Source organism: Sphaerodactylus townsendi, unplaced genomic scaffold (assembly GCF_021028975.2).
Source record: "Sphaerodactylus townsendi isolate TG3544 unplaced genomic scaffold, MPM_Stown_v2.3 scaffold_23, whole genome shotgun sequence".
NCBI classification, from domain to species: Eukaryota; Metazoa; Chordata; class Lepidosauria; order Squamata; family Sphaerodactylidae; genus Sphaerodactylus; species Sphaerodactylus townsendi.
The window spans coordinates 1,065,471-1,091,015 of NW_025950396.1; the positions used below are offsets into that span (position 1 = coordinate 1,065,471).

Genomic DNA, 25,545 nt, shown 5'->3' on the forward strand with positions numbered 1-25,545 from the left:
GAGAGAGAGAGAGAGAGAGAGAGAGAGAGAGAGAGAGAGAGAGAGAGAGAGAGATCAGGGCTAGGAGCCAATCACTTGTTGACGCTTACCGATTTTGAAACGGCCCATATAGTAAATCTGGGTGCTGAGAGCAAGTGAAGCCACAACATGGACGATGGAGAAGAAAACCCAAAACCACACTGAGTTTTTACCAAAAACCTGCAAGCCATCGACAAATAAAAATAATTATTGTATCCCACACTAGAAGGTGCTTCCCAGTTATGAAAAAGATCTGTCTCACCACTACCCAATAATTAAAGGCTGCTAAAGTTCTCAACATTTAGACTGTTTCAAGAATTAACTTGCTAAATCAATGGATGGGATCCTGCCAGAATCAAAACAACAAGTTGTATATACCTATGCAAGGCATGTATTGTGTAGTAATATCATGCAAAATAGAATCATATATTACACATGAGTAACAGGAACTACAGTGGAACCTCGGTTTTCATTGCCTTCGGTTTTCGTCAGTTTCGGTTTTCATTGATTTTTTCAGTGAAAAATTTGTCTCGGTTTTCATCGATTTGCCTCGGTTTCCATCGATTTGCAGTAAGGTGCAGGGGTTTGTGGAGAAAAATCACTCGGACAAAGCTGTTGCAGGCTGTGTCTGCAACTTGTTTAATGACAATGTCTTGCCCCATTTCAGAAAAATCTTAAAGAGGCATCAGAAACAGACCTGTTTGGACAGCTTTCTGGTGCGACATTGGTCCACTGGCTCTGAAGCTGGTCCTAGTGTTATTGTTTGTTACTGTTTTCAGCATCAAAACGCTATGTTTATTCACAAAAAAAAGTGGTTTTGGTATGCTTTTTAGAGTGCCTAGAACGGATTAATTGGATTTACATTGATTCCAATGGAAAAGTTTGCCTCAGTTTTCATCGGTTTCGGTTTTCATAGATTCTTTTTGGACGAATTATTAACGAAAACCGAGGTTCCACTGTATAAATACTTATCTACTATATCTACGATAATAGAAGGGAAAATCAACACGTGATATATGATCGACAACGCCTACAGTTCAATGAAGATCTTCATCTTTGTCGATGATATATCATGTGTTGATTTTTCCTTTTATTATTGTAGATGTAGTAGATAAGTATTTATACTACCTGTTACTCATGTGTAATATATGATTCTATTTTGCATGATATTACTATACAATACATGCCTTGCATAGGTATATACAACTTGTTGCTTGATTCTTCTGGTTTCCCATTCTGGTCTTGTATATATTGCTATTGTTTTCCAATATGGGATCCTGTCGGTCTATTCATTTGGAAGTGGTGCTTTTTTCTAAAGCATGGAGCTGTCCCTCAATGTAAAAGAATCTTGCATCAAAGGTAGGTTCCTTACTCCAGAGAAAATATCATCTCCGGCAGAATAGACCCATGGAATTCAAATTTTGGCAAGGTACTTACTATAATAAGTCAGAACACAGACAGTTTCATTCCAATAAAGAGGAAATCATACACACGCCAAAAAACAAACAAACTTAGGAGCAGTCAAAACAGTTGCATTAATTCAATTATCTTCTTTTTTAAGGGAATTTGTACAGAGAAGGCAATAATCTGAGGTGAGCTATCTTTGACTTCCATTTTAGCTGTCCCTTTTCTGGCTTCTGGTACTTGGCAGAATTAAAATAAGGAATGTCTCAGAACGCCGGAGGTAGTCCAGCGACTGCACAGAGGTTAAGCACAAGCAACTTGTTTCCCCTCGGCTCTGATATCTATGAGCCCGCCCCCTCGTTTCCATACCCCCCTACCCCAGGAAAAGTGTGTCAACAGGCACCGTACCACTCCAAGGACAGCGAGGCAAATGACCACCGCAAAGGACGCGTAGGCGGAATAGGCACTGGCGTTGATGTCCGGGTGGCGGGTCTGGTACAGCTTCAGCATGCAGAGCCCAGCAATCATGTACATGAAGGAGGTGTCTGTCGAAGAAGCAGAAACCAGAGCCGAAAACATCGCATGAGCAGGTGGCAGCAGGTTAATACGAAAGGACGAAGACAAGCACAACCACTTTTTGGCGACGTTGCTACTGCGAGAGACAGACTTTCTCACCACGCCAGAGGGCGCTCTTGCCTCTCCTGAGGTCTAGCCGTTTTGTGAAGTGCTTGGAAGGAACGCACTCAAAGGCACTAATATTTAACATTGCTGTTGCTGGTAGGTCTAATGTGAAGATTGTTAGACAGCTGGAAACACAGGCTGGTTCCAGATCTATGAATGAAGCAATAAATCGTATCGCAAACCACGTGGATACATGAGGGTGTGCACAGTTCCGAACCTATTGCCATCTGGAGCTTTTGGGGGAGGGCGGGGGTTGGAGAGGGAGCTCTGTGGGGGATAATGCCACAGAACCCACCCCCTGAAACTGCCAATTCCTCCAGAGAAACTGATCTCTGACATCTGGAGATCTGCTGTTATTCCAGGAGATCCTCAGCACCTGCCTGGAGGTTGGCCAGCCAACCCCAAGACAGGTTCTGGTGAGGAGGAGGAGGAGGAATCTGGATTTATATCCCCCCTTTCTCTCCTGCAGGAGACTCAAAAGGGCTTACAATCTCCTTGCCCTTCCCCCCTCACAGCAAACACCCTGTGAGGTGGGTGGGGTTGAGAGAGCTCCGAGAAGCTGTGACTAGCCCAAGGTCACCCAGCTGGCATGTGTGGGAGTGCACAGGCTAATCTGAATTCCCCAGATAAGCCTCCACAGCTCAAGCGGCAGAGCAGGGAATCAAACCCGGCTCCTCCAGATTAGAATGCACCTGCTCTTAACCACTACGCCACCACTACAATGGGTGGGGCAGGAGGCTGGCTCATCCCTAAGGATCCATGGCATATGGGAAATGGAATGCCTGGCGTTGTATGGGCCAAAGTTGACATTAGTGGGCGTATCTGCAAATTGAGGCAATTAAGATCAGCAAACAAAGTAGGTCTTGCCTCTCTTCAGCTGAAGCAATGAAGCAAAACCATGTCTTTTAAAAAAATTAGTCACAAAGTAAATGCTAATTCTCAGATCAATATCAGACAAAGTCCCATTTGCAAGGCCAACGGCACACAAACTCAACACAGGCTGGTTATCACGGCACGAACATTGCGTGTGGATGCTTGAGCGTATCTACGTGACACACACAGAGAGAGAACAGCCCCCAAAACACTACGTTCCCCAGGACATGACTTCACAAACACTTCAATACCGACCGGACACAAACAGCCAATTTCAAAGCCTCCACACTGGATGCTCGTGGTCAAAAACTCTTGTTACCTCCTTAGGCCCGAGCAGACCTTTGGCTTACCGAACTGGAAGTTGGAGTAGTTGGGACAGACGTGATAGCAAGCGCTGAGGACGCCTTCCATTATCAACGCAATCCCCATGGCGTAGAAGAGGCCAAAGTGCTTCGGGATCCCATATTCCTGAAAAAGAGGAAGGAAGGAAGGAAGGAAGGAAGGAAGGAAGGAAGGAAGGAAGGAAGGAAGGAAGGAAGGAAGGAAGGAAGGAAGGAAGGAAGGAAGGAAGGAAGGAAGGAAGGAAGGAAGGGAAGGAAGGAAGGAAGGAAGGAAGGGAAGAAGGAAGGAAGGAAGGAAGGAAGGAAGGAAGGAAGGAAGGAAGGAAAAAAGGAAGGAAAAAAAGGAAAAAAAGAAAAAAGGAAGGAAGGAAGGAAGGAAGGAAGGAAGGAAGGAAGGAAGGAAGGAAGGAAGGAAGGAAGGAAGGAAGGAAGGAAGGAAGGAAGGAAGGGAAGGAAGGAAGGGAAGGAAGGGAAGGAAGGGAAGGAAGGAAGGAAGGAAGGAAGGAAGGAAGGAAGGAAGGAAGGGAAGGAAGGAAGGGAAGGAAGGAAGGAAGGAAGGAAGGAAGGAAGGAAAAAAGGAAAAAAGGAAGGAAGGAAGGAAGGAAGGAAGGAAGGAAGGAAGGAAGGAAGGAAGGAAGGAAGGAAGGAAGGAAGGAAGGAAGGAAGGAAAAAGAAAGGAAGGAAGGAAGGAAGGAAGGAAGGAAGGAAGGAAGGAAGGAAGGAAGGAAGGAAGGAAGGAAGGAAGGAAGGAAGGAAGGAAGGAAGGAAGGAAGGAAGGAAGGAAGGAAGGAAAGATAAAAAGAAGGCAGAAAGGAAAGAAGGAAAGAAAGAAAAAAAGAAGGAAGGAAGGAAGGAAGGAAGGAAGGAAGGAAGGAAGGAAGGAAGGAAGGAAGGAAGGAAGGAAGGAAGGAAGGAAGGAAGGAAGGAAGGAAGGAAGGAAGGAAGGAAGGAAGGAAGGAAAACGTTTGTTTGTTCATTCATTCATTAGTGATTTGTGCAAACTCAGACAGGATCTTCTCAAAGGAGTTCATCAGACATGAAAAACCCATCTGCCAAAATGAAACCAGTGTAAGGCCGTGCCCATTACACAGAAAGGGATAGTTGTTAATTTCAAAAAACATTGTTCTTTAACAATGCCAGTATTCATTCGAAGAAGGTGGCCGTCGTGCCAAACGCTGGCTTGCTAGTACTGCTGTTCAAACACTCAGCTAGATTCTCTGCTGCCAGCCTGGGCCACACTTACCAACAGCAGAGAAAGGATATATTGCATCGCCACTGGCACGTAGGCTCTGACCGTGGAAGGCCACATGGTGGACTGAGATGATCGCTAGCCATTGGACAGCTGGTGAAAAGCTCTCTGTGTGGTGTGGACTGGCAGCCCTACGCAGCCCTCTGACCATGTGGCAGATTGAACATGGCAGAAAGGTCACTGCTGCTCGGAATCCGGTGAGGCAGAGATCACAGTAGAAAAGATCTCGCATCACTGACTTCAGAGATGGAGGAATAGGATTTCTGCCCCATACTGTGAGAACTGCCACCTGAAAGCTATTGAACAGCCATTGTTCTCCTGTATAGCATTTCTCTTAATCCCCCTTGAAAGTTCTGAGAACAGAATGTCCCTTGTAGCTTTACTGGGGACACCAGTTGGTGTAGAGCCAGAATGGCTAGTTCTTGTACATTGTCTTGGTATCAGTTTAGAGTCCTTGAGCAAAGGAGGCATTAGCCAAATGAATTCTCCTGGAGTTCTTTCTAACAATGCAGGTGTCACGACCAACGTTATTTTTAAAATTATTACTTAATCTCAGATTCAGGAAAACAACAACCCCGGACCATGTAGTCTAACTCAGTGGTGGGATTCAAATAATTTAACAACCGGTTCCAGTGGGGGGATTCAAATAATTTAACAACTGGTTGTTTACAAGCACTATTTTAACAACCGGTTCTGCCGAAGTGGTGCAAACCGGCTGAATCCCACCACTGGTCTAACTCCCTGGAAACCCAGGAACTACAATATCCCTGACCAACAGTTACTTAATTAATACATAAAACCCTCCAATGGCTCATTCCGCACATGCAGAATAATGCACTTTCAAACTGCTTTCAGTGCTCTTTGAAGCTGTGCGGAATAGCAAAATCCACTTGCAAACAGTTGTGAAAGTGGTTTGAAAACGCATTATTTTGCATGTGCGGAAGGGGCCAGAGATGAAAAATCCACCACCTCGCAAAGAAGACTGTTCCAGTGTTGAACACTGACAATGGCCAGTTGGGATCCATGAACTCACATGGAGAAAGGAAGGTCATCGCCCCCTCCCCCCACCCGGACAGGCTGGGAGGAGAACACGTGGTCTTTTCACAAGATACTGCAGCGCATAAGACGCTGTTCAGCGACTACATGCACACACATTGAGCAATGCACTTTCAATCCAGTTTCAATCCATTTTAGTGACTTGTTTGCAAGTGGATTTTCGTGTCGCGCACAGTACGACTCAGAGGCAAAGTGCACTGAAAGCGGGTCAAATGCGCCTGTGCGAGAGAGCAGCCAGTCCCAAACTGCATCTTACGTTCTGTAATGAGTCGAGTCCAGCTCTTTTACAGACACGGGGATCTGCTTTTGAGAGGACTGTGGGAGCTCGATTCAGCTCGGGATGGGACTCTCTCTCTCCCACTACGCTGCTCTCCTGGGTTGAAACAGAAGGAGTTATTGGCCCCATTTTGGAGTGGTGACTTTTTAAAAGGGAAAATGCAAAGCAGCCGAAGATGAGTAGAAGGAAAGGTGACTTAGCCCTCCCCCCTCTCTCAGGCCCCTTCCGCACACACAAAATAATGCATTTTCAAACCACTTTCACAACTGTTTGCAAGTGGATTTTGCTATTCCGCACAGCTTCAAAGAGCACTGAAAGCAGTTTGAAAGTGCATTATTCTGTATGTGCGGAACGAGCCTCAGATAACATCCTAGCACAGCTCCTTGCATCTATCCATAATGCTTTGACCAAGAAAAAAGCTGATACTCGTGATCCCCAGGCCTGGCCGGCCCTCTGGGGCTCCAAGCCGGGGCTCACTCCATACCATCGTGTAGATATCTCTGTTTTCCAAGCAGCGTCGATGGAGAATGTCTCGGCGCAGCACGATCAGCAGGAAGAGCAAGCCCAGCAGGACGTGGCCCATGTTGCTGAGGATGTTGTTGAAAGCACTGCAGGGAAAGAAGAAGAAGGGAGGGAACACGGTGAGGTATAAAGCCATACAGGTCGCCTTCCAAGGCATCCCTTTTCTCAAAGGCAACTGATCGCTGCAGTTCAGAGGTAAGTTGTAATTTCAAGAGATCCCCTAGAGCAGGGGTGTCCAACTCTGGTGCTTCACATGTTCATGGATGACAATTTCCATCAGCCTCTGCTGGCATGGCCAATAGGCAACTTCCTTGTATGTTGGCACAAGGAGGTTTGCCACACACCACTTCAGCTCCCCGCATACGGCAACTTCCGTACATTGGTACAAGGATGCTTGCCGCGCGCCACTTCTGCTCCCTGTGCGTGGGGACAAGTTTTCCATGCCAGAGTTTAGTTGTCAGCATGCCACGGGGGCCTCCTGCGTAACTGCCCTGTGACAACCCTGATGCTTGCCCAAAAAGAAGAAGAAGAAGAGTTTGGATTTATATCCCCCCTTTCTCTCCTGCAGGAGACTCAAAGGGGCTGACAATCTCCTTGCCCTTCCCCCCTCACAACAAACACCCTGTGAGGTGGGTGGGGCTGAGAGAGCTCCGAGAAGCTGTGACTAGCCCAAGGTCACCCAGGCTGACGCGTGTAGGTAGAGTGCACAGGCTAATCTGAATTCCCCAGATAAGCCTCCACAGCTCAGGCGGCAGAGCTGGGAATCAAACCCGGTTCCTCCAGATTAGATACACAAGCTCTTAACCTCCTACGCCACTGCTGCTCCCATTGCCTATATTAAGAGGCTGTCAGAATTTTCCAATGAAGCAGGTGCCCCCACTTACAACTCTGCATATATGATGAGAAAATGTCCCACTTTTATGCTCCCCCACTGCCACCCCATTTGGCTTTCAAAGGACAGAGACAACCACACAGTTCAAGGGGACACACGTACCTGAGGACCCCCAAGGGGTGAGCGCAAAGGAAGTTATAATAGCAGATGTCCTGATTTCCTGTCACATTCACCACCTGAAAAGTGAGGGGCACAAAATGGCTCAAGGGAAGGAGGTTACTCTGCGTTGCTTATATGGCTTCTCAGTTATGATGGTCAGTAGAAAGAAAGGCAGAGCTGGGTTGGGATGAACGGAAGAAAGCAGGAAGAAAAACTGCTATGCCTGACATCAAGTCTAGCATAACTTCTGCACCATCTACCAGTATTCAACCGTCTATTGGGTGGCCAAGCTATGGTGCTCCAGATGTTTATGGGCTACAATCCCCATCAGCCCCTGCCAACTGGCTATGCTGGCAGGGGCTGATGGGAATTGTAGTCCATGAACATCTGGAGGGCCATAGGTTGGCCACCCCTGGCTAGATTCATCCCCTATAGGGAAATTCACCGCTTGGAATTAAGCATTACTGAGTTTTCAGAGCTCTCCCCTTATCTTAAACAAATTGTTCCTTGTTGGCAGAAGAAACAAAATCATGGAACAACTTTTTATTGAGGGCCAGCTCATGGCAGATACCAGCGAATTCCGTATTCAGAGAGACTCTGAATCGGTGGATGTGGGCGCCCTGATTCCCTGTTTCATATCCTGCTGGACTGTCAACTGCATAAAGATTTAAGGGAGATATTATTAAGGACTGTAGCCCCATTTTATCAAAGAATAAACAAACATGAGCTTCTTTGATACTTATTAATGGACAAAACTCGATGGTTACTTCTGAAGGGGCAAATCTTTCATTAGCTCTCTCTGATCTAGTCTTTCTAACAGTGTTAATTCTATGATTAATGTTTAACAGAGACTTTGATGGGCTGATGTCATAATTTTAACTCTGCTTTTAAATGTTATCTTGTCTTGAGGCCTGCTCAAATGACACAAAATACCACGCCACCCATCAGGTTCGATAGGAACTTTCCTCGAACGCTCTATCCGTTCATTAGAGGTGGACGATATTGCAGTGTTTTGCATCATCTGGGTTGGCCTCGGTAAAAAGGTTATTCCATGATTTTTGCGGGGGAGGGGTTGGGGGGGGTTGCATCTGACATGACTGCTTACAACTTCCTCAGCAGAACAGCGGAACGAAATTTAAGGATCTTTCCAGAGGAAAATAACAAACACGACCTTGTTTTTCCTCTTAGTACTATGATCTCAGCCCCAATCCGGGGCCACTAACATTACACAATGGAAGGGAATGAAGACAGGTCACTCATTACCTAAATGGTTAGATAAACTCTCAGATCTTTCTTTAGAAGGGAGATGTTAGGGGCAAAGCAGCCTTCTTGAACCCTTAGAAGATGGGGTCAGTTTGATTTTGCCCAGATAATATAATTCTGCTGCCTCAGACAATTATTCTGAACCATCCTGACATTCAGTTCTACTTGATATATGTTCTGTTGGCAAAAAAGATCAAGCTGAATTTGCAAGTTCTCAGGCAAGGGATAAAAACAATGCCTGTGCAGTGAAACTCTTGCGTAAGCTAGTTGTGGGGTTTAAGGATCTTTGAATGCACACTCACGTATAAATGAGCGCTCAAATATGCTGGTCAATAAAAGCAACGGGATAGAAAAACTCACTGTCTGGTACGTGATCACCAACTGGACCACGGGCAGGGCATAGAAGACAGCGATGGTGATGATGTTCCTGAAAGGCCAGGAGATCACAAGAGGGTTAGTTGTGGGAGAAGACCATCCCTCGGGCTTCAGAGGGATCTGGTTTTCTTACTGAAATGCACTTAGAAAAAGAAAACATTCCTGTGATCGCAGGGAGGGGCAAAGGTGAATGGCATAAGGGCGCAAGCACTGACTTGTTATAAACTTTGCTTATCCCTCTACGGGATAATTGTACCACCATCTTATCAATCCTTCAACTTCGAGATCTCCCATCATCCCCTACCTTTAAGCTAAACCAAGACAGGTCAACAAAAGCATAAGCATAAGCATTTTTATTGTCATTGTGCACGCACAACGAAATTTACAGCAGCATTCCTCGATGCACACAACTTCAGACTCATACCCCATCCTCACTTTCCCCTTCCTCCACCCATCCCTACACAGCCCCAAACACATCAACATGAAGCCGCGGAATTCAGCATAGCCACAGCTCTAGAGTAGAAGCTGTCTCTAAGCCTCTTTGTCCTAGTTTTGATAGACCTGTATCGTCTGCCAGATGGCAACAGTTCAAAAAGAGAGTGTGCTGGATGAGACGGGTCTCTCAGATTATTTTGGGCTTTCTTTAGGCTTCGGGAATTATAGAGTTCTTCCAAGGAGGAGAGAGGGCAGCCGATAATCCTTTGTGCAGTAGTGATCACCCTTTGGAGCGCCTTCCTATCTGCCACTGTGCAACTGGAGAACCATACACAGATGCAGTAGGTTAAGACACTCTCTATAGCACAGCGGTAAAAGGATGCACTCAGGAGTTCTTCCATCCAGTTGTTGCTTCCTTAAAAGTCTCAGATAGTACAGTCTTTGCTGGGTCTTCTTAACCACCGCGGCAGTCTGTACGCCCCAGGTCAAGTCCTCTTTAATCATAACGCCCAGAAATTTAAAACTAGCCACCCGCTCTACTTGATCTCCATTTATAGTCAAGGGCTGAATTCCTGAGCTATTCCTTCTGTAGTCCACTATAAGCTCCTTTGTCTTGTTAGTATTAAGAACCAGGTTATTTTCCCTGCACCATGAGAGCAATTGGTCCACCTCACTCCGATGTTCTCACAAAGCAATTTATCTGTTCAGCAACAGAGAGCTGGGGCTGCAGGAAGTACTGGGAAGTATTTCCCAGAGTACTTTGAAGGAAAGTGATTCGACTGATACCTCCCATCTTCTTCCTAGACCCAATTTAAGTTACTTTCACCCCTGACAGAGGAGTCTTCCAAGAAATGCAGGACAGCGCCTCCTGCTGAAGCTCCTGCATTCATTTCTCTCAAATCCCCTACATTTACCTCGGCCCAATATGTAGACACTTGTTGGCGGTTCCTCGTATAAATCCCTTCATATCCCTCACAAGACTCAGAATGAGTAACTGAATTAATTCACTCAAATGCCCATATACAAAACCACTTCTCGATTACAACTTCGTTATGGTCATGCCCGTTCTGAGATGGCTGAGGAAGCAGAAACGTGCCAAGAGAAATCGGCACAACCGAGAGTCTGTCAGGACTGTGTTCACCCCAAACCTCCCCTCGGTTACGTGGACTGAAACCATCCCACCCACTAAAAAGCTACTTTGAGGTGTTAAGTAGTTCGCAGATGATATAAAGACCTCCACAGCTCATCATTTTCAAGTAATGCCAACTGCACGGTTAGGGGTATGTAACTGCTTGAAATGGCAATAGTTTATTGTGCACAGCCAGTGTGGTGCTGAGGTCAGAGCTGTGCATTAGAACAGTGTGGTGTAGGGGTTAAAGTGTTGGACCAGGATCTGGGAAACCCAGGTCAAAAATCCCACCCTGCCATGGCCAGTTACACAGTCTTGCCTAATGTACATCACAGGATGTTTGTGGTCAAATCCCCACTTGAAATTTGCACACAGATCCAAACCTGTTCATTGTGAAACCATGTCCTCTTCATCGGAGTTTCTCCCTCCCCACCCCAGCGAGCACACAGCAGACACACCCGGTGGCAGAACTCTTAGCAATCCCCACTACCAGGCGATCTCACTTCGCCGGTCTCCGCTGATCGGCTGGTGTACCTTAATGCGACGGGACCTTTTCCCACTGCGGAAACGTACATTGTAGGGGCATGATTTTAAAAAGCAGGTAAAAGTTTAACGTTTGACTGTTTAACTGTGCAAACAGTTACCTGTGTAAACCATGAACGATTCAAAGTTACACGTTTGATTGTTTAACGTTTGCGTCCCCTTCTGCTGGCCAACTGCAAAAGCGGAAACGAAACCAAGGAAAGGCTGCGTGTGCATCGCAGTGCTGATTGGTTGCCCAAATTCTGCCTCACACTCCAGGGTGGGAAACGAGTCAGGGTGTCAACCCTCATCCCTCCCCTCGGATCAGCTCTGAACCGTGTTAATGGGGTCTATGCCACTTGCAACCAGGTCCTGCCAGAACATGGGTTAACAGGGAGAATGAGAGCCAGAAACGGTATCTGCCTCGCAAGCAATGGGGAGGTCGTCCCTCAAACCTGGTTAGTTTGTGTTCTGAAACATGGCTAAGACAGTAGTGGGGATTCGACCTGTAAGGACAAAACTGAGGAGACGAGAATGATGTAAACCCCTTTGGGCCCCCATTGGAAACGCAGGCAGAATATAAACAAAGTAAATAAAATTAAAATACCGGTAAACAAACAATCAGCGATTCATGTTCCTATCCCTATTCAGCCATGAAGTATTCTGTGTAACCTGGAACAGACAGACTTGTTTCTTCACACATTACTAAATTTGAGGACCTCATTCTGTCTCCGATGTAGCCCAATCACGCCTGAGTTTCACATTCTCAAGGCCTGCAAATGCTGTGCTCCATTAGGATCAGAACCGTAGAACGACAGAGAAGGCATTTTAGTCCCACCCCGCTCTCGCTGTGCTCCATTTTCCCAATCTAAAACAGTCCTAGGGCATGTGGTTTGGGCAAACGCATGTCTTTCCAGGGATGGACATAGGTTGCCCCAGCAAGCAGAATTGCATCTCCCTCCCGCCCCCAAACTACTTCAGACTAGAAAAATGGTTGAGAACCAGATGAACTCAAATCTGGAGAACCAGGCTTGATTCCCCACTTCTCCACGTGAACCAGATTTGTTTCCCCACTCCTACATTCCTACTGGGTGACCTTGGGCTAGTCACAGAACTCTCTCAGCCCAACCTATCTCAGAAGTGCCTGTTATGGGAAGAGAAAGAGAAGGGGTTTATAAGCCACCTAGAGATTCCTTACAGGAGAGAGGGTATGGGTGGAGGATATAAATTCAAACTCCTCTCCATGTACACCACAGTCACAATTCTAACTGGGCTCCCCATGCACAGGAACTGAGGATAACCCACAACACATTTGTGACTGCGTTGTCTAATATGGGAAGGAAACCCCCTGATCCAGCCTGTGTCTATAATGTGTGAAGAGCCCATCCATAAAACGTTGTGAGGACGATGGGGGCGGGGGGAAGAGGCACATATGCTCATCAAGAGAAGGGGAGGGCAAGATAAAAATGGATAGAATGCCTTTTCAAAGAGTATTCTGGGCGGGTCACTAAGATATTAACAGAAGTAGATTTTTTCAAATACCCATTACATATTATTACTGGTATGTGTTTTGGTATTGTGTGTTAAACCAAGATGGTACATTTGGATTGTTCAGAGTGAATTTTTTAAAAAAATCATGTCAATCTTAGATACTCATATTACCATTCAGATATTTCTTTACATACCTAGAGATACGGTAAAGTGGGATTAGGCGCCAAGTAAAAAAATTCCTAGAGCTCTGCATTAACTATCACTCTAGGACAGGAATCTAATTTTAGAAGGGTGTTGACCCCAACAGAATCTCATAGCAACGGCGAAGCTCCCAGGGGACCCGGGGGGCGCAACGCACCGGGCGCACGGATTTGGGTCACGTGGGGGGTGCAAAATCCCCCCGGCCCCTCTCCTTTCCCCTGCGCCCCGCTGCGGCACCCCCCCCCCCACACTCACTTTAGAAAACCGAGCAGACTGGAGAACAGGCCTTCCTGTTCTGGTAGGAACTACGTTTCCCAGGGAGTGGGGGGGAGGCGCTGCTGGTGTGGGGGGTGCTGCGGGGGGCGCTGCAGGGGGGGGAAGCCAGAGTGCGCACTGGGCGCATTCTGGCCCAGCTACGCCTCTGACTCGTAGAACATGGGACCTTTCCAGCCAATTTAGATTATTTGCCATGTGAGTTGGCTGTCCACTGCGCACAACTGCGACATTCTCCTCCAGTTGTTGTATCAGCTCCCAAGAAATGGTGTTTTCTCACACTCAAATCAGAAATGTCAAATTGCAACCGCAACAGTTGTTAACATCTTGAAAAGTGGGACATAACAAGCACAGTGTTTTTCGAAAAGACCAAGCCTTGAGAGAGTTTATAGTCAAGCACTCACCAGAAATAAATTTTATACTTCTTGCTGACAATCCTCCGGTCTTTCCTAGATAAATCTGAGAGATAGAGAAATACCTAGAAAGAGAGACAAACAGAGACAAACAGTCAGAGGTGGGATCCAGCAGGTTCTCACCAGTTCCCGAGAGTGGGTTACTAATTATTTGTGTGTGCCGAGAGGGGGTTACTAATCTGGTCTGCTTTTCCGTTAGAAATTCCATTAGGTCCAAAAATCATAAAGTCCTGTTGTTTCCTATGTGGCTGGTTAGCGAAGGTAGAAAACGGGATAATTCTCCCTGTTGGGCTGTTTTAAAAACATGTTTTAGTAATATGGTAAAGTTCCTTGTTTAAGGAAAGTATTCTTCGTTTGATTTCTAGGAACAAAATTAAGTATTTGAAAGTATTAAGTATTTGACAGTCAATTAGAGGAGAAGTAGTAGTTTCTGTTGGCAGTAGACAATAGGACTTGCTATAATGAGTTTAAATTATGGACAGAAAGATACCAGCTGGAAATTAGGAATTTTTTTTTTACAGTAAGAATTTTTTACAGTGACAGAGAAATTATTAATGCCCTGCCCCCGGAATGCCTGGCCACGCCCCTGTCGTGCCCCGCCCATCCCCATTGGCGCTACGCCACTGTTTGAATCCCACCAACATAGGAACCTGTTACTAAATTTTTTGGATCCCACCACTGCAAACAGTGAAGTGGTATAGTTGGCAACGCTTTGAAGGAACTGGAAAAAGGTTTGCAAAAAGCTTATGACAGGGACAACACAGAGAACTTTTCAGCTGAAAAGCCCCTTTTTCTACCTTGCAAGGTACACGTAAGAAGGACAATCTCCTTCTTCAAAGGAAGAGGACATGATGCCAACTCCAAGGGCAAATAAAGTTCTGCTCTGTGAAGAAGTGGATGCCATAAAGAAGCTCAACCCAAGTTTGCCTCAATCATTCCTTGAATGGACTTATTGCCTTCCAGTCTTTGGTGACTAACATTTTCTAGTGCATAGATTCAGGAGGGCAGCCTCGTTGGTCTGAAGCAACAGAAACAAGTTAGAGTTCAGTGGCACCTTTAAGACCAACGAAGTATTATTTTTGGTATAAGTTTTCATTTGCATGCACATCTCAGCTCATACAAAGGTCGTTCCCCCACTGAGAATTAGATGCGTGCCCGTCACACAAAATATCCAGGTTTCCAGCAGAACTCCCCACTGTACCAGCGCCGAACACGCATTCATCCCGTTTCTGGCACTCCCCCCATCCCCCAGCACATGTTACTGTAGAACCTGCAAGAAAGTAGACCTTTTCAAAAAATGTGTGGGCAATCTGGAGCAGTGGGGAAGTTGGGGGGAGGTGAATCCGGATTCGTTTTTCCCGCCGCTGGTAGTGACGTGGAGCCTCCCATCCAATAAGAACGCAGTGGGTTGTGCGCGATGCGCGAGCAGCCTTTTTTTTATTTCGCGGACCAGAGATCCATGTGGATACGAAGCAACATGGGGCCATTTTTGACTGATTGACTGAGTAGAAGGCAATACAAAGCAGTGCTACACGTCGTATCCACGAGGATCCGACTACATGGAAGTGCTCGGAAACAGGGCTTTGCTTTAATAGCCCGTTTCTTCGTTTCCGCATAGGGTTGTTCTGTGCATGCTTGCAGAGACGTGGATTCGCAAGTTTGAAAATTTAAAAAAAATTCCACCCCAACACAACGCAACAGCCAATCAGGATAGCCCCTGAGCGGATCGCGTGTTCAATCCGCCTCAGTGGGGAATCCTTCGTTGTTGCTGTGTTTCTGGGAACAAGGATTGTTTGTGGGACAGAAGATGCAGTGGGGATGCTGAAACCCTTCTCATGCTTTCAGCCTGAGGAAAAGAGCTATCAAGTCAACAACGTCATCTGCCTTTTGGAAAGGGCATGTCTGAGGGGGGCCCACTCCTTTGAGATCTTCAGGAAGTGCTGTAAGGCCTGTCTGTTTTCCAGGACTTTTAAGGGGGTTTGAATTGTTCAGGGGGGTGGGTGAATAGGGAGAGTTGAATAGGGAGAGAGTGGCAAACCTATGGCTCTCCAGATGTTCATGGACTACAAATCCCAATTGGCCATGCTGGCAGGGGCTGATGGGAATTGTAGTCCATGAACATCTGGAGTGCCATAGGTTCGCCACCACTGCCCTACTCCAAAAATAAGCCCTAGTTACAGATTCCCCAGCGCAGCTGATCTGGTCACATGGGGGGGGGGCGCACAAAATCATGGGAAAAAATAAGACATCCCCTGAAAATAAGCCCTAACGCATCTTTTGGAGCAAAAATTAATATAAGACTCTGCCTAATTTTCAAGGAAACATGGTATTGTTGTAAACTACCTTGAACATGAGGAACGATTGGGATTTAAATGTTTTAATTTTAAAAACAAGACAAAATTTAAAACCTGGTTCATTTAAAATGTCATTGAAATAAAAAATGTTTCACTTGGTGTCTGAAACCCTTGAGGGAGAATGCCAAGTAAGGTTTTCCAGACAAAGGTCTAACTCAGTGATGGCGAACCTATGGCACGGGTGCCAGAGGTGGCACTCAGAGTCCTTTCTGTGGGCACATGTGCACAGAGTTCATCATGTGGGGGGTGATTTTCTATACACACACATCTAGGCTAGCCTGGGCACGATCCTTTACCTGGGAGTAAGCTCGGTTGCTGGCAATGGGGCTTGCTTCTGAGTAAACCCTCCTAGGGTCGTGATTCACCCATTCGAAGCATTGAACAGTTGCTTCACCAAGCTTACTCCCGAGAAACGTGAGCCTCGGAGTCAACCATTTTTTCTAAACTAAAACCTCAGTATTCAGGTTAAATTGCCATGTTGGCGCTTTGCGATGAATAAGTGGGTTTTGGGTTGCAATTTGGGCACTCGGTCTCGAAAAGGTTCGCCATCACTGGTCTAACTGAAATGCCCCCATGAAAATGATTCAGGATGCTTCACACCAGGAGGGAACTTGGACAATCCCAAATACGAGGAAATGGAGGGAGGGGGTAGATGAGAGGAGAGGTTGCTGTAACAAATGACCTACGAAGGATTACCTTTGTGCGGATGACATTCTTATCGCTTTCAATTTCGGGCATTGTGTCAAAATCGCTTTCTTCTTCCACTGAGCTGTCTGTGTCAGAGCCGTAAGCGGCCTTATGGTCCAACGGAGATAGTTGCTGGCCCCCACTAGAGCTCGACTCATCTGAAAATAAGGCAAGGTTATTAGAAATTCTCCTGGTTTGGAAGAATAAATCACTGGCTCCTTGCCCTGAAGCAAAGCCCATAAAATCACATCTGGTGGACTAGGGCGGGGAGGGTATTTTTGTGAGAACTATGTGGAGTAGTTGAGTAGCAGACTACTACAGCTCTCCTCAAAGTGGCTGGCTCAGGCAGAGTCCCTTCTGTTAACACCACATCCCTAGCTGCTTGATGAAAATCATGTCCATACAGAGCTCTCATAAGGGTCGGCTTCTTAAATGAGCTTCACCCATGCAAACGAATTTTTGTCCGAAGATTTAATCCGTGGTGTATTTCTCCGGTTTTAAATCTTGCACAAAATTTTGGCAGGAATGGATAAATCCACTTCACACATGATTCCATGTCCTGCATACAGGCCTTCTTGAGGCCAAAAGCTTTCCCCCTCAACTGGGTCTCTCACAGATTAGCATCTGGAAATCTCCTCTAAGCCGCAGCTCTCAAAAACGAACACATATAATGGGCCCCAGCTCCACAAGCCTCACAGTTGTACCTGACAGGGTCTCTGGGATTCTGTACTGTACCTATAGCTCCGTAACTGCTTCCCTCAGTGTTGGTGACAGTGATCGGCTGAGAAGTCGTCGCAGTCCCAGAACCTGCTGTGAAAAACAGAGCAGTGCTTGGCTTTCCATTTTCACTTGACTGCTCCACAGCCCCCAGAACACAAGTCTGGAAGGGGCCGAAGGAGGCATTACCCAGGAGCCTTGGAGAAAGATCTTGGTGCCGTTCTCTTTTTTCCCCTCTATATCTATGTTGTGAAGTCTTTCACTTTCCTGACATCTACCCCAACCGGAATCTGAATTGCATGTCTACCACTGAATGGGCAAGAGGAAGGTGATAGCGAAGAGGGAGATAAGTGCACTTAGATGTCCTTCTGAGGAAAGAAGAAGAAGAAGAAGGAGAAGAAGAAGAAGAAGAGGAGGAGGAGGAGGAGGTGGAGGAGGAGGAGGAGGAGGAGGAGTTTGGATTTATATCCTCCCTTTCTCTCCTGTAGGACAATCTCCTTGCCCTTCCCCCTCACAACAAACACCCTGTGAGGTGGGTGGGGCCGAAAGAGCTCCGAGAAGCTGTGACTAGCCCAAGGTCACCCAGTTGGCGTGTGTGGGAGTGCACAGGTTAATCTGAATTCCCCAGATAAGCCTCCACAGCTCAAGCGGCAGAGCTGGGAATCAAACCCGGTTCCTCCAGATCAGAGTGCACCTGCTCTTAGCCACTGCTCTTAGCCACTACGCCACTGCTGGATGAAGGATGCATCGCTTGACAGTTGAGGAAATTCCCCCACTGAAGGGAGTAGTTTCAATTCCCCCACTGAAGGGAGGAGACAATGGGTGCCTCACACCATTGTCCCTCCAAAGGGAGCTGAGGGACTGCTGTGGAGTCCAGAGAACACAGCTCCCACATTCCCGCTTTTACCACCCTTGTGATACTCATATGAAGCGGTCCACGACGTTGTATGTGTCAGCAACTAGCCCTCAGACTGCCTGAGTGATCGTTTTGTAGTACAGGCGGGCCTTTGAGCGACAGCTGGGAGGCAGAGAGTCAGCTGAAGCATTCTCCCAGCTTTTTCACCCTACTTCCTCGAGTCCAAGGGGGTAAGTATGACTCACTCCTGACAAGCTGCCGCCACGTCACTGCTGTTTGCCTTAGCAAGGTGTGATAGAATTAAACTGTTTTTTTCCCCCTTTCAGCCAAAAAATGGAAGGAAACCAAAGGGCCTCTTGCGGGCCTGAAGAGACGGCAGCCACACTGGCCACAGAAAATCTAAAATATCTGAGGAGTGAGAGGGAAATGGTGGGCAGCTTTATTCCCCCTCCCCAGTCCAGGTGAGAAGGAAGTAACCTCAGACTCATCCCTGCCCCATTTTCTTGTTCAAGAGCAGACTAGAGAAAGGTCAGGGTTTTGCAGGCACGTCTGCTTTTGACAGGGGGTTGGACGCTGAAAGGATCTTCTATCGTTCTCTGTTATTACCACAGTGAGTTAGAATCACAGTTACCCTCATCAGGACTGGCACCTCCGCTGAAACTCGTCCTCCAGCCCCTAAAATCAACCACGAAAAAGGTTAATTACCCATCAAAACTGCTCAGCCGTCACCACCCCCGAACAAAGAAAGAGCAAAGAAAAGCCCACCAGATAGGGTCAGACTGAGTCACACATTACCGAGTCTGCGTGGTAGCGATATGGGCATCGAGAGGACTTGGGGTCAAACCTACCCCTGAAGTCAATTTCCAGGCCAAATCTGGATTGAGACTATAGTTGATTCCACACAGGGGAAATATAACGGGTGTAGGACACTATGGCTCATTCCGCACATGCAGAATAATGCACTTTCAAACTGCTTTCAGTGCTCTTTGAAGCTGTGTGGAATAGCAAAATCCACTTGCAAACAGTTGTGAAAGTGGTTTGAAAACGCATTATTTTGCGTGTGCGGAAGGGGCCTATATCATCCGTTGGCCAGGGGCAGGAGGACTTTGCACTGGTTCCGCCCCCAAAACAAGCCTATCCCATTTTATTTTCGAAAATCACTAAACCAGCCAACTTTTGAAAAATTCTAGGTTGCAACCGCTCTCGTGTGAACGGCCAGGCAGGAGTTGCTTTATTTCCCACCCTTCCACCACGCTGCCTGTGGTCAGGGTGAATCTGCCTGCCACTGCCCTGCCATTGCAGAAAGGCCCCTTTTTGCGGGTTGCATATGCCCAGCTACCCAGGTGCAGCCAATGGTCTTGTGAGACGACTGGCATGGCTGCAGGGGTTCATTTTTGCATGCCTGAGTAGCTACACTTGTGTCGCAGGAAATTTTTTTAAAAAGAGGTGCGTCTCCATGCGAAGGTACGAAAGCAACCCGGATTGTTTCCATCGGCTCCAATCACTGCCCTCACAGAACACATGGGAATGGGTAAAAGGAAAACAGGTTCCTTTATATCGACTGCAGCCCGTGATACGTTTGTTGTGCAGAATCAACCTACAGCGCACAAGCAGGAGGGACTTCATCTTCCCCTTCCCCACCACTGCATCGTTTCCCCCAATCTGAAATAGCCTCCGATTGCCAGTATATGACTCGTTGGGGAAACTTACATGTAGACATCATTTCGTGTGCATTTCCTGGATGGGCACTTAAAAGCTCCCATAGGTCATTTTAGGTTGGGAAAACAACACAGAGGGAGGAGGAGGAGGAAGTAGACGAGAGCCCCTTCCACACACTTTGGTTCTGAACAGCATCAAGCTCACATGGCCTGGAAATTGAACTTCCTGCTGGTAACAGAACACGTCTGTTCAAGATCCAGGTAAGGAACACAAGGGTTTTGCCATGTGAGAATCAGCTCTCTGGGGAAAAACTGTTTGAACTGGATCCAGAAGATACAGCAATGCACAGGTGCATTAGATAGAACCAGAAAAAGGATGCTAGAACATTATTTGCTGAATTCCATCTTCCTCTTGTGAGGAGGAAACATGTAAGGATGCTTTTGGGGCTCAGCACCTGACAAGCTCCAAAAACACCCATTTTACCTACAAACCACATTGGTTCAGTGGTGGGATCCAAAAATTTTAGTAACAGGTTCCCATGGTGGTGGGATTCAAATTGTGGCGTAGTGCCAATGGGTCTGGGTGGGGCACGATGGGGGCGTGGCCGGGCATTCCGGGGGCGGGGCATTCCTGGGTGGGGCTGTGGCAAGGACGCAGCCGCTGCGCCGGTCCTTGGGCGGGAAACGAATGCATGCAGGCGCAGGCTGCCACGAACCTCCTGCTAGACTGCTTCAAGTTCTGCGCACTACTGCTGAGAGGAGGGGCATAACTAAAGCAAAAATCACGTGGCAAAATCACCAATTAGTAACCCCCTCTCGGCACACACAGATAATTAGTAACCTACTCTCGGGAACCTGTGAGAACCTGCTGGATCCCACCTCTGCATTGGTTGTGAAAACGTGAATCATCCTGAAGAGAAATGAAGCAACAATTTTTACAAAGCGCTCTTTTTCTCTGTTCGTGAGAGTGCCAAATCAGTTGAGGGTGATTTTGTTCAGTCTTCATTTCTAGAGTGACTCCAGTAAATGAAACTGAGGCAAAGTCCTCTTTTCAGTAAATGGAAGCACTTCAGTAAATGATGACTGAGGCAAAGGTCTCACTGTAGCAAATGGAAACACTTCAGTAAATGACGACTGAGGCAAAGGCCTCACTGAAGAAAATGGAAGCGCTTTAGTAAATGACGACTGAGGCAAAGGCCTCACTGAAGAAAATGGAAGCGCTTCAGTAAATGATGACTGAGGCAAAGGTCTCACTGTAGCAAATGGAAACACTTCAGTAAATGACGACTGAGGCAAAGGCCTCACTGAAGAAAATGGAAGCGCTTCAGTAAATGGAGACTGAGGCAAAGGCCTCATTTCCAAAAATGGAAGCACTCCTATAAATGGCAGGTCCAAGACCAGTTTGATATGGACATATAGTTTATGATGTTTTAAGCCATTGTATTTAATCATACAAGTTATATGAGAGTAATTCACTGGGCACCAAGCACTTCAGAAGCTTACTTTAGTTGGAAGAAACGAAACTCATGGGGCAGCCTGACACTGAGTTTTTCAGGTGGTTTGGGAAAACAGGGCCCCACCAAGGAATTAGCAGAAGCTCACAAATACAGAAAAAGGTAAAATAGAAACCAGTAGTTGTTATAGAAACCTTTTACGCAAGGTGTTTTTGACTTAAGTTTCACCAAATATGGGAATGGGCAAGGTGTGGTGAAAGGTGGGGTGAGAAGCACTTCGTCTGTACGTCTTCTTGACTCAAACCAATGGTCAGAAGACAAGGAGGGATGTTTGTAAGAGGGTATACCTTATGTTACGCAAGCAACAGCCCCTTGAACCTCCTCCATGTTGCTAACAGAGGAGAGTTCCCTCTTCTGCGCAGAATTGAATGAAAACAATAAATCTCTGAACACTGAAGAAGCTTTTGGATGGTTACTTTTGTAACCGGTCAGAGCTTTTGCTCTGTGGACAGGGCCTTGCCCTGTGCCTATCAAGTTCAAGGTATTTTGTCACCCCAAACAAGGTACTCCAACCATCTCATCACAGTCTCAGACTTGCCACTGGCCAGGTCCAAGTCAAGACTCTGCAGCCATAGCTCAGGGCCAGGAGGGGAACGTCAGCCATCTCCTGTATTCCCAGTGGCTGAGGGTCAGCTAAGCCCCTACAGGGATTCCTCCTCACTGTACCACCCCAGCAGTTACTTGGGTATCTTCACCAGAGAATCAACTCTGAGCTTATTGTGCTGACACAGCTAAAAGGCCACACCCACCTGATATAGTGCACAAAGGCAACCACCAGTGAGCCCAAGTAGAATGAGAAGAAACTCAGGAAGCTGAAGAGGATGGCGTTCACATAAACAGATGCTGCAGGAGGGAGAAGGGACCTTCGGTCAACACACAGGGAGGAAACCATCACCTTTCTCTCTGCTCTTAGAAACACTCTCTCCAATGTGAGAACAAGCGTTGGGTAACTGGAAAGACCTCATTTATTCCCAGAAGATTTTTGTTCTGGTCTGCTCCAAACAAGGTCAGCAGGGAGCAGATGCAGTGGATCCTACGCTACACGGCCCACAGAGAAGCAATTCCATACTCAATGGCCATTTTCTATTCATTTCACAACCCACTTTTTGTAGGGACGTTAGCTCCTCAACAGGTCACTCATCTTTATCAAACTAATCCTGAAGAGTTGGGTCAGAAACATTCACCTTTAATGGAAGGTACAACTGTAACTTCCAGACTCTTCATCCGCTTGAGGTTCCAAGTAAGGTTAGTCTTATCTGTAACAGAGACCAGGCCGGGGGTGGAGGGAGAGAGGAGAAAACGGGAATTATTTCTGGCATTTGTCATCTCACATACAAAAACACAACTAAGGTGTAGTGGAACAGAATCTATAATATAGAGCAAGCAAGCGAGCCTTTATTGGCATAGACAACAGTACAACAATAATAAAAATGGATTAAAAAGCATATACAAAACAGGAAATAAATGTTAGGTCGAAGGAAATCTACTGGCGTTTGGTAATTTCCAGGAGAAAGTCTGCCGCTATCATACAGAGAGAAGGATCAGGGTTGTCCAACAAGTAGTGTAATCTAATTAAATCGGGGAGATGGGGTAAATGTAGAGGAGTAAGATTCACATACTTGGATCTGATTTCCTTGAATCTGAGAGTGTAGTAATTGGTGGGCCAGAGATTCAACTGAGCCGTTGTTACATGGGCGAATCTATAATATAGAGAAGAAACCTACCACACCGATACTATTGGGAAGCGATTAAACAAAGTGCAATAATTTAATGGAGTGCATCTACAAAAATAGGGATCATACATATATCAGTAAACACCGTACCATAAGCTGAAGCCACAATCAAACTTTCATGGACCAAACAACATATAATCGCCAATCATATATCAATACAAGCAGAACAACAAACAGAAACCACATCCACAATATCACAAACTAGACAACAAAACACATATGAACATACAACATACACGTGACAAGACTGCAGAAATATTTGGCACAAATAAACGGTTTCTAACTTTTTTCTGTGCCCTGTGCCAGGCACTATTTAACATACATAGAGGATATTAAGACACTGAGATGCTGGGAAGAATTCTTTATTGACAGCGTGGTATAGTGATTAAGAGCAGGTGCACTCTAATCTGGAGAACCAGATTTGTTTCCCCACTCTGCCACTTGAGCTGTGGAGACTTATCTGGTGAACCAGATTAGTTTATGCACTCCACTACATGCCAGCTGGGCTAGTCACAGTTCTTTGGGCTAGACCTTGGGCTAATCACAGTTCTTTGGAGCTAGCTCTCTCAGCCCCACCCACCTCACAGGGTGTTTGTTGTGGGAGGAGAGGGAAAGGAGATGGTAAGCCCCTTTGAGTCTCCTTACAGGAGAAAAAGGAAGATATAAATCCAAACTCTTCTTCTTTACTTACCTGATGGAGATTGAAAAGACTTTTATGGCGACTTACATTGTATATATGCCAATATCTGATATCATTAGACCACTACAATATTCTTCCCATCACTTGCTTTGCAATCTTGACACATGTATGTTGTATGTTCACATGTACTTTGCTATCCAGTTCTGATATTTTGGATGTGGTTTCTATTTGTTGTACTCCATGTACTGATATATGATTGACCACTAATGGGACGGGGTAAGTATAGCGGTAAGCGGCGGCCATATGATAGACAGCGGACGAGAAGTAGATGTGCTTGTTTGCTTTCTGACCTCCGACCTATCCCTAGGAACGAGGATGGCTGGGTTCAGGGACACTCTGCTTCGTCTCTGGTGCTGATTAATGCCAGGTCCATAAACAATAAGACCGCAGTACTCCGGGATTTTCTCGGAGATCTGCAAATGGACCTGGCTTGTGTCACCGAAACCTGGAGATGCGTGGAGAGGCGTAGACCGTAGCCTTAGGAGCGGGGTCAGCCCCAGAGTTCAGCGATGCCTCCAATCTCGAACCCAGGGCCGGGGTGGTGGGTGTAGCCCAAATGTTCATCACCCGCAATTCCATTCCCTTCAGGGCAGTCTTGATCCCGTCCGAGATCACCGGGCATGGAGTGTGTCGGCCTGGAGTGGTTGGCCATGGAGAGGTTGCGGTCCTTTCTGGTGTACCCGGATTAGCCCTAGCGCTTACCGGAGGGGCGGCCGCCTCATCGCGGCTGCTAGAGGTGGTGGCTGACTGGGCGTTGAGGGTTTCCCCAGGCTTATCGTCCTGGGTGACTTCAATGTCCATGTCGACACCGCCTCATGTATGGCGACTCTTGGACTTAGTGTCATCCATGGCGACTCTAAGGCCTCTCCTTAATAAATTCTGGCCCCACCATGAGGCTTCGGGCACACGCTTGGATTTGGTCTCTTTGGGTCGGGAGTTAATCTGGTCGTTATCCTCTATTGATAGAGTGCCATGGTCCATTACCACTTTGCCCATGAAGCTGCGGCTTGACATGCTGCGCCCGCCCCTGTCTAGAAACGACAGGCGATTTATGCCAGCCCACAGAGACTTATGGATCCAATTGGTTTCCTGAATTGCCTGCTGGCGCGGGACCCTGAACTCCGCCGGCACACTTCGATGAGCAAGTGGAGAGTTGGAACTCCCACCTCTCTCATGCCATCGAGACTGTTGCTCTCGGCGTCCTTCTCGCGCCCCGTTCACGGCAGGCTCCATAGTATACAGAGGAGCTCGCCAGGATGAAAGCGGGTGCTCAGGCGATCTAGAGCGAAAGTGTGGAGGAAAGCTTCGTGACGAAGCTGCTTAGCGAATATCCTATAGGGGCGTTTATGAAAGCCTATGAGATGGCGGCGAAGGAGGCGAAGAGGAGCTTTCTTCTCTTCCTCTCTGCATCTGCTAGCTCTGGCCCGGCACAATTATTTAGGATAATTTGATCTTTGACCTCTTTATCAGAGGGTTCTACAAATGCGTGAATTGGCTATTAGCTGTGAGAGGCATTTATGAGCTTTGCAGACAAAGTCAGCGTCGCTCCGCCATGGGACCTTCCTGCCACCTTAACTACAATTAGTGAACTGGAGGCTCCCTTGCCGTCTTCTGGCCCTTGTTTGGCCCGGTTTTCCCCTGCTCTCGAAGCTGCTGTTGACAGGATCTTGGCTGCTGTTAGACCTACTACCTGTCCTCTGGATCCAGTGCCTACTTCTGGCTAATTAAAACTTGCTGGGAGGAGTTCTGACCCACCTGTTGAAGATCATCAATGACTCTCTTGAGCAAGGAGTCTTTCCAGATGGGTTGAAA

The 25,545-nt window shown here is 46.9% G+C and overlaps 1 protein-coding gene across 3 annotated transcripts in view; it reads right to left on the reverse strand.

The window, feature by feature from the left end:
* Positions 1–25,545, reverse strand: part of SIDT1 (SID1 transmembrane family member 1) — a 59,968-nt gene that overhangs the window by 13,666 nt on the left and 20,757 nt on the right. For all 3 annotated transcript variants that reach the window (XM_048482786.1, XM_048482785.1, XM_048482784.1), the window contains exons 7-18: positions 22,485–22,556; positions 22,050–22,143; positions 18,760–18,803; positions 17,291–17,362; positions 16,565–16,713; positions 13,506–13,579; positions 9,036–9,102; positions 7,416–7,489; positions 6,384–6,507; positions 3,327–3,444; positions 1,831–1,967; positions 90–198 (exon numbers count right to left, since the gene is read on the reverse strand). In XM_048482786.1, coding sequence (XP_048338743.1) covers positions 90–198; positions 1,831–1,967; positions 3,327–3,444; positions 6,384–6,507; positions 7,416–7,489; positions 9,036–9,102; positions 13,506–13,579; positions 16,565–16,713; positions 17,291–17,362; positions 18,760–18,803; positions 22,050–22,143; positions 22,485–22,556 — 1,134 coding nt within the window. The remainder of the gene's footprint in view (positions 1–89; positions 199–1,830; positions 1,968–3,326; positions 3,445–6,383; positions 6,508–7,415; positions 7,490–9,035; positions 9,103–13,505; positions 13,580–16,564; positions 16,714–17,290; positions 17,363–18,759; positions 18,804–22,049; positions 22,144–22,484; positions 22,557–25,545) is intronic.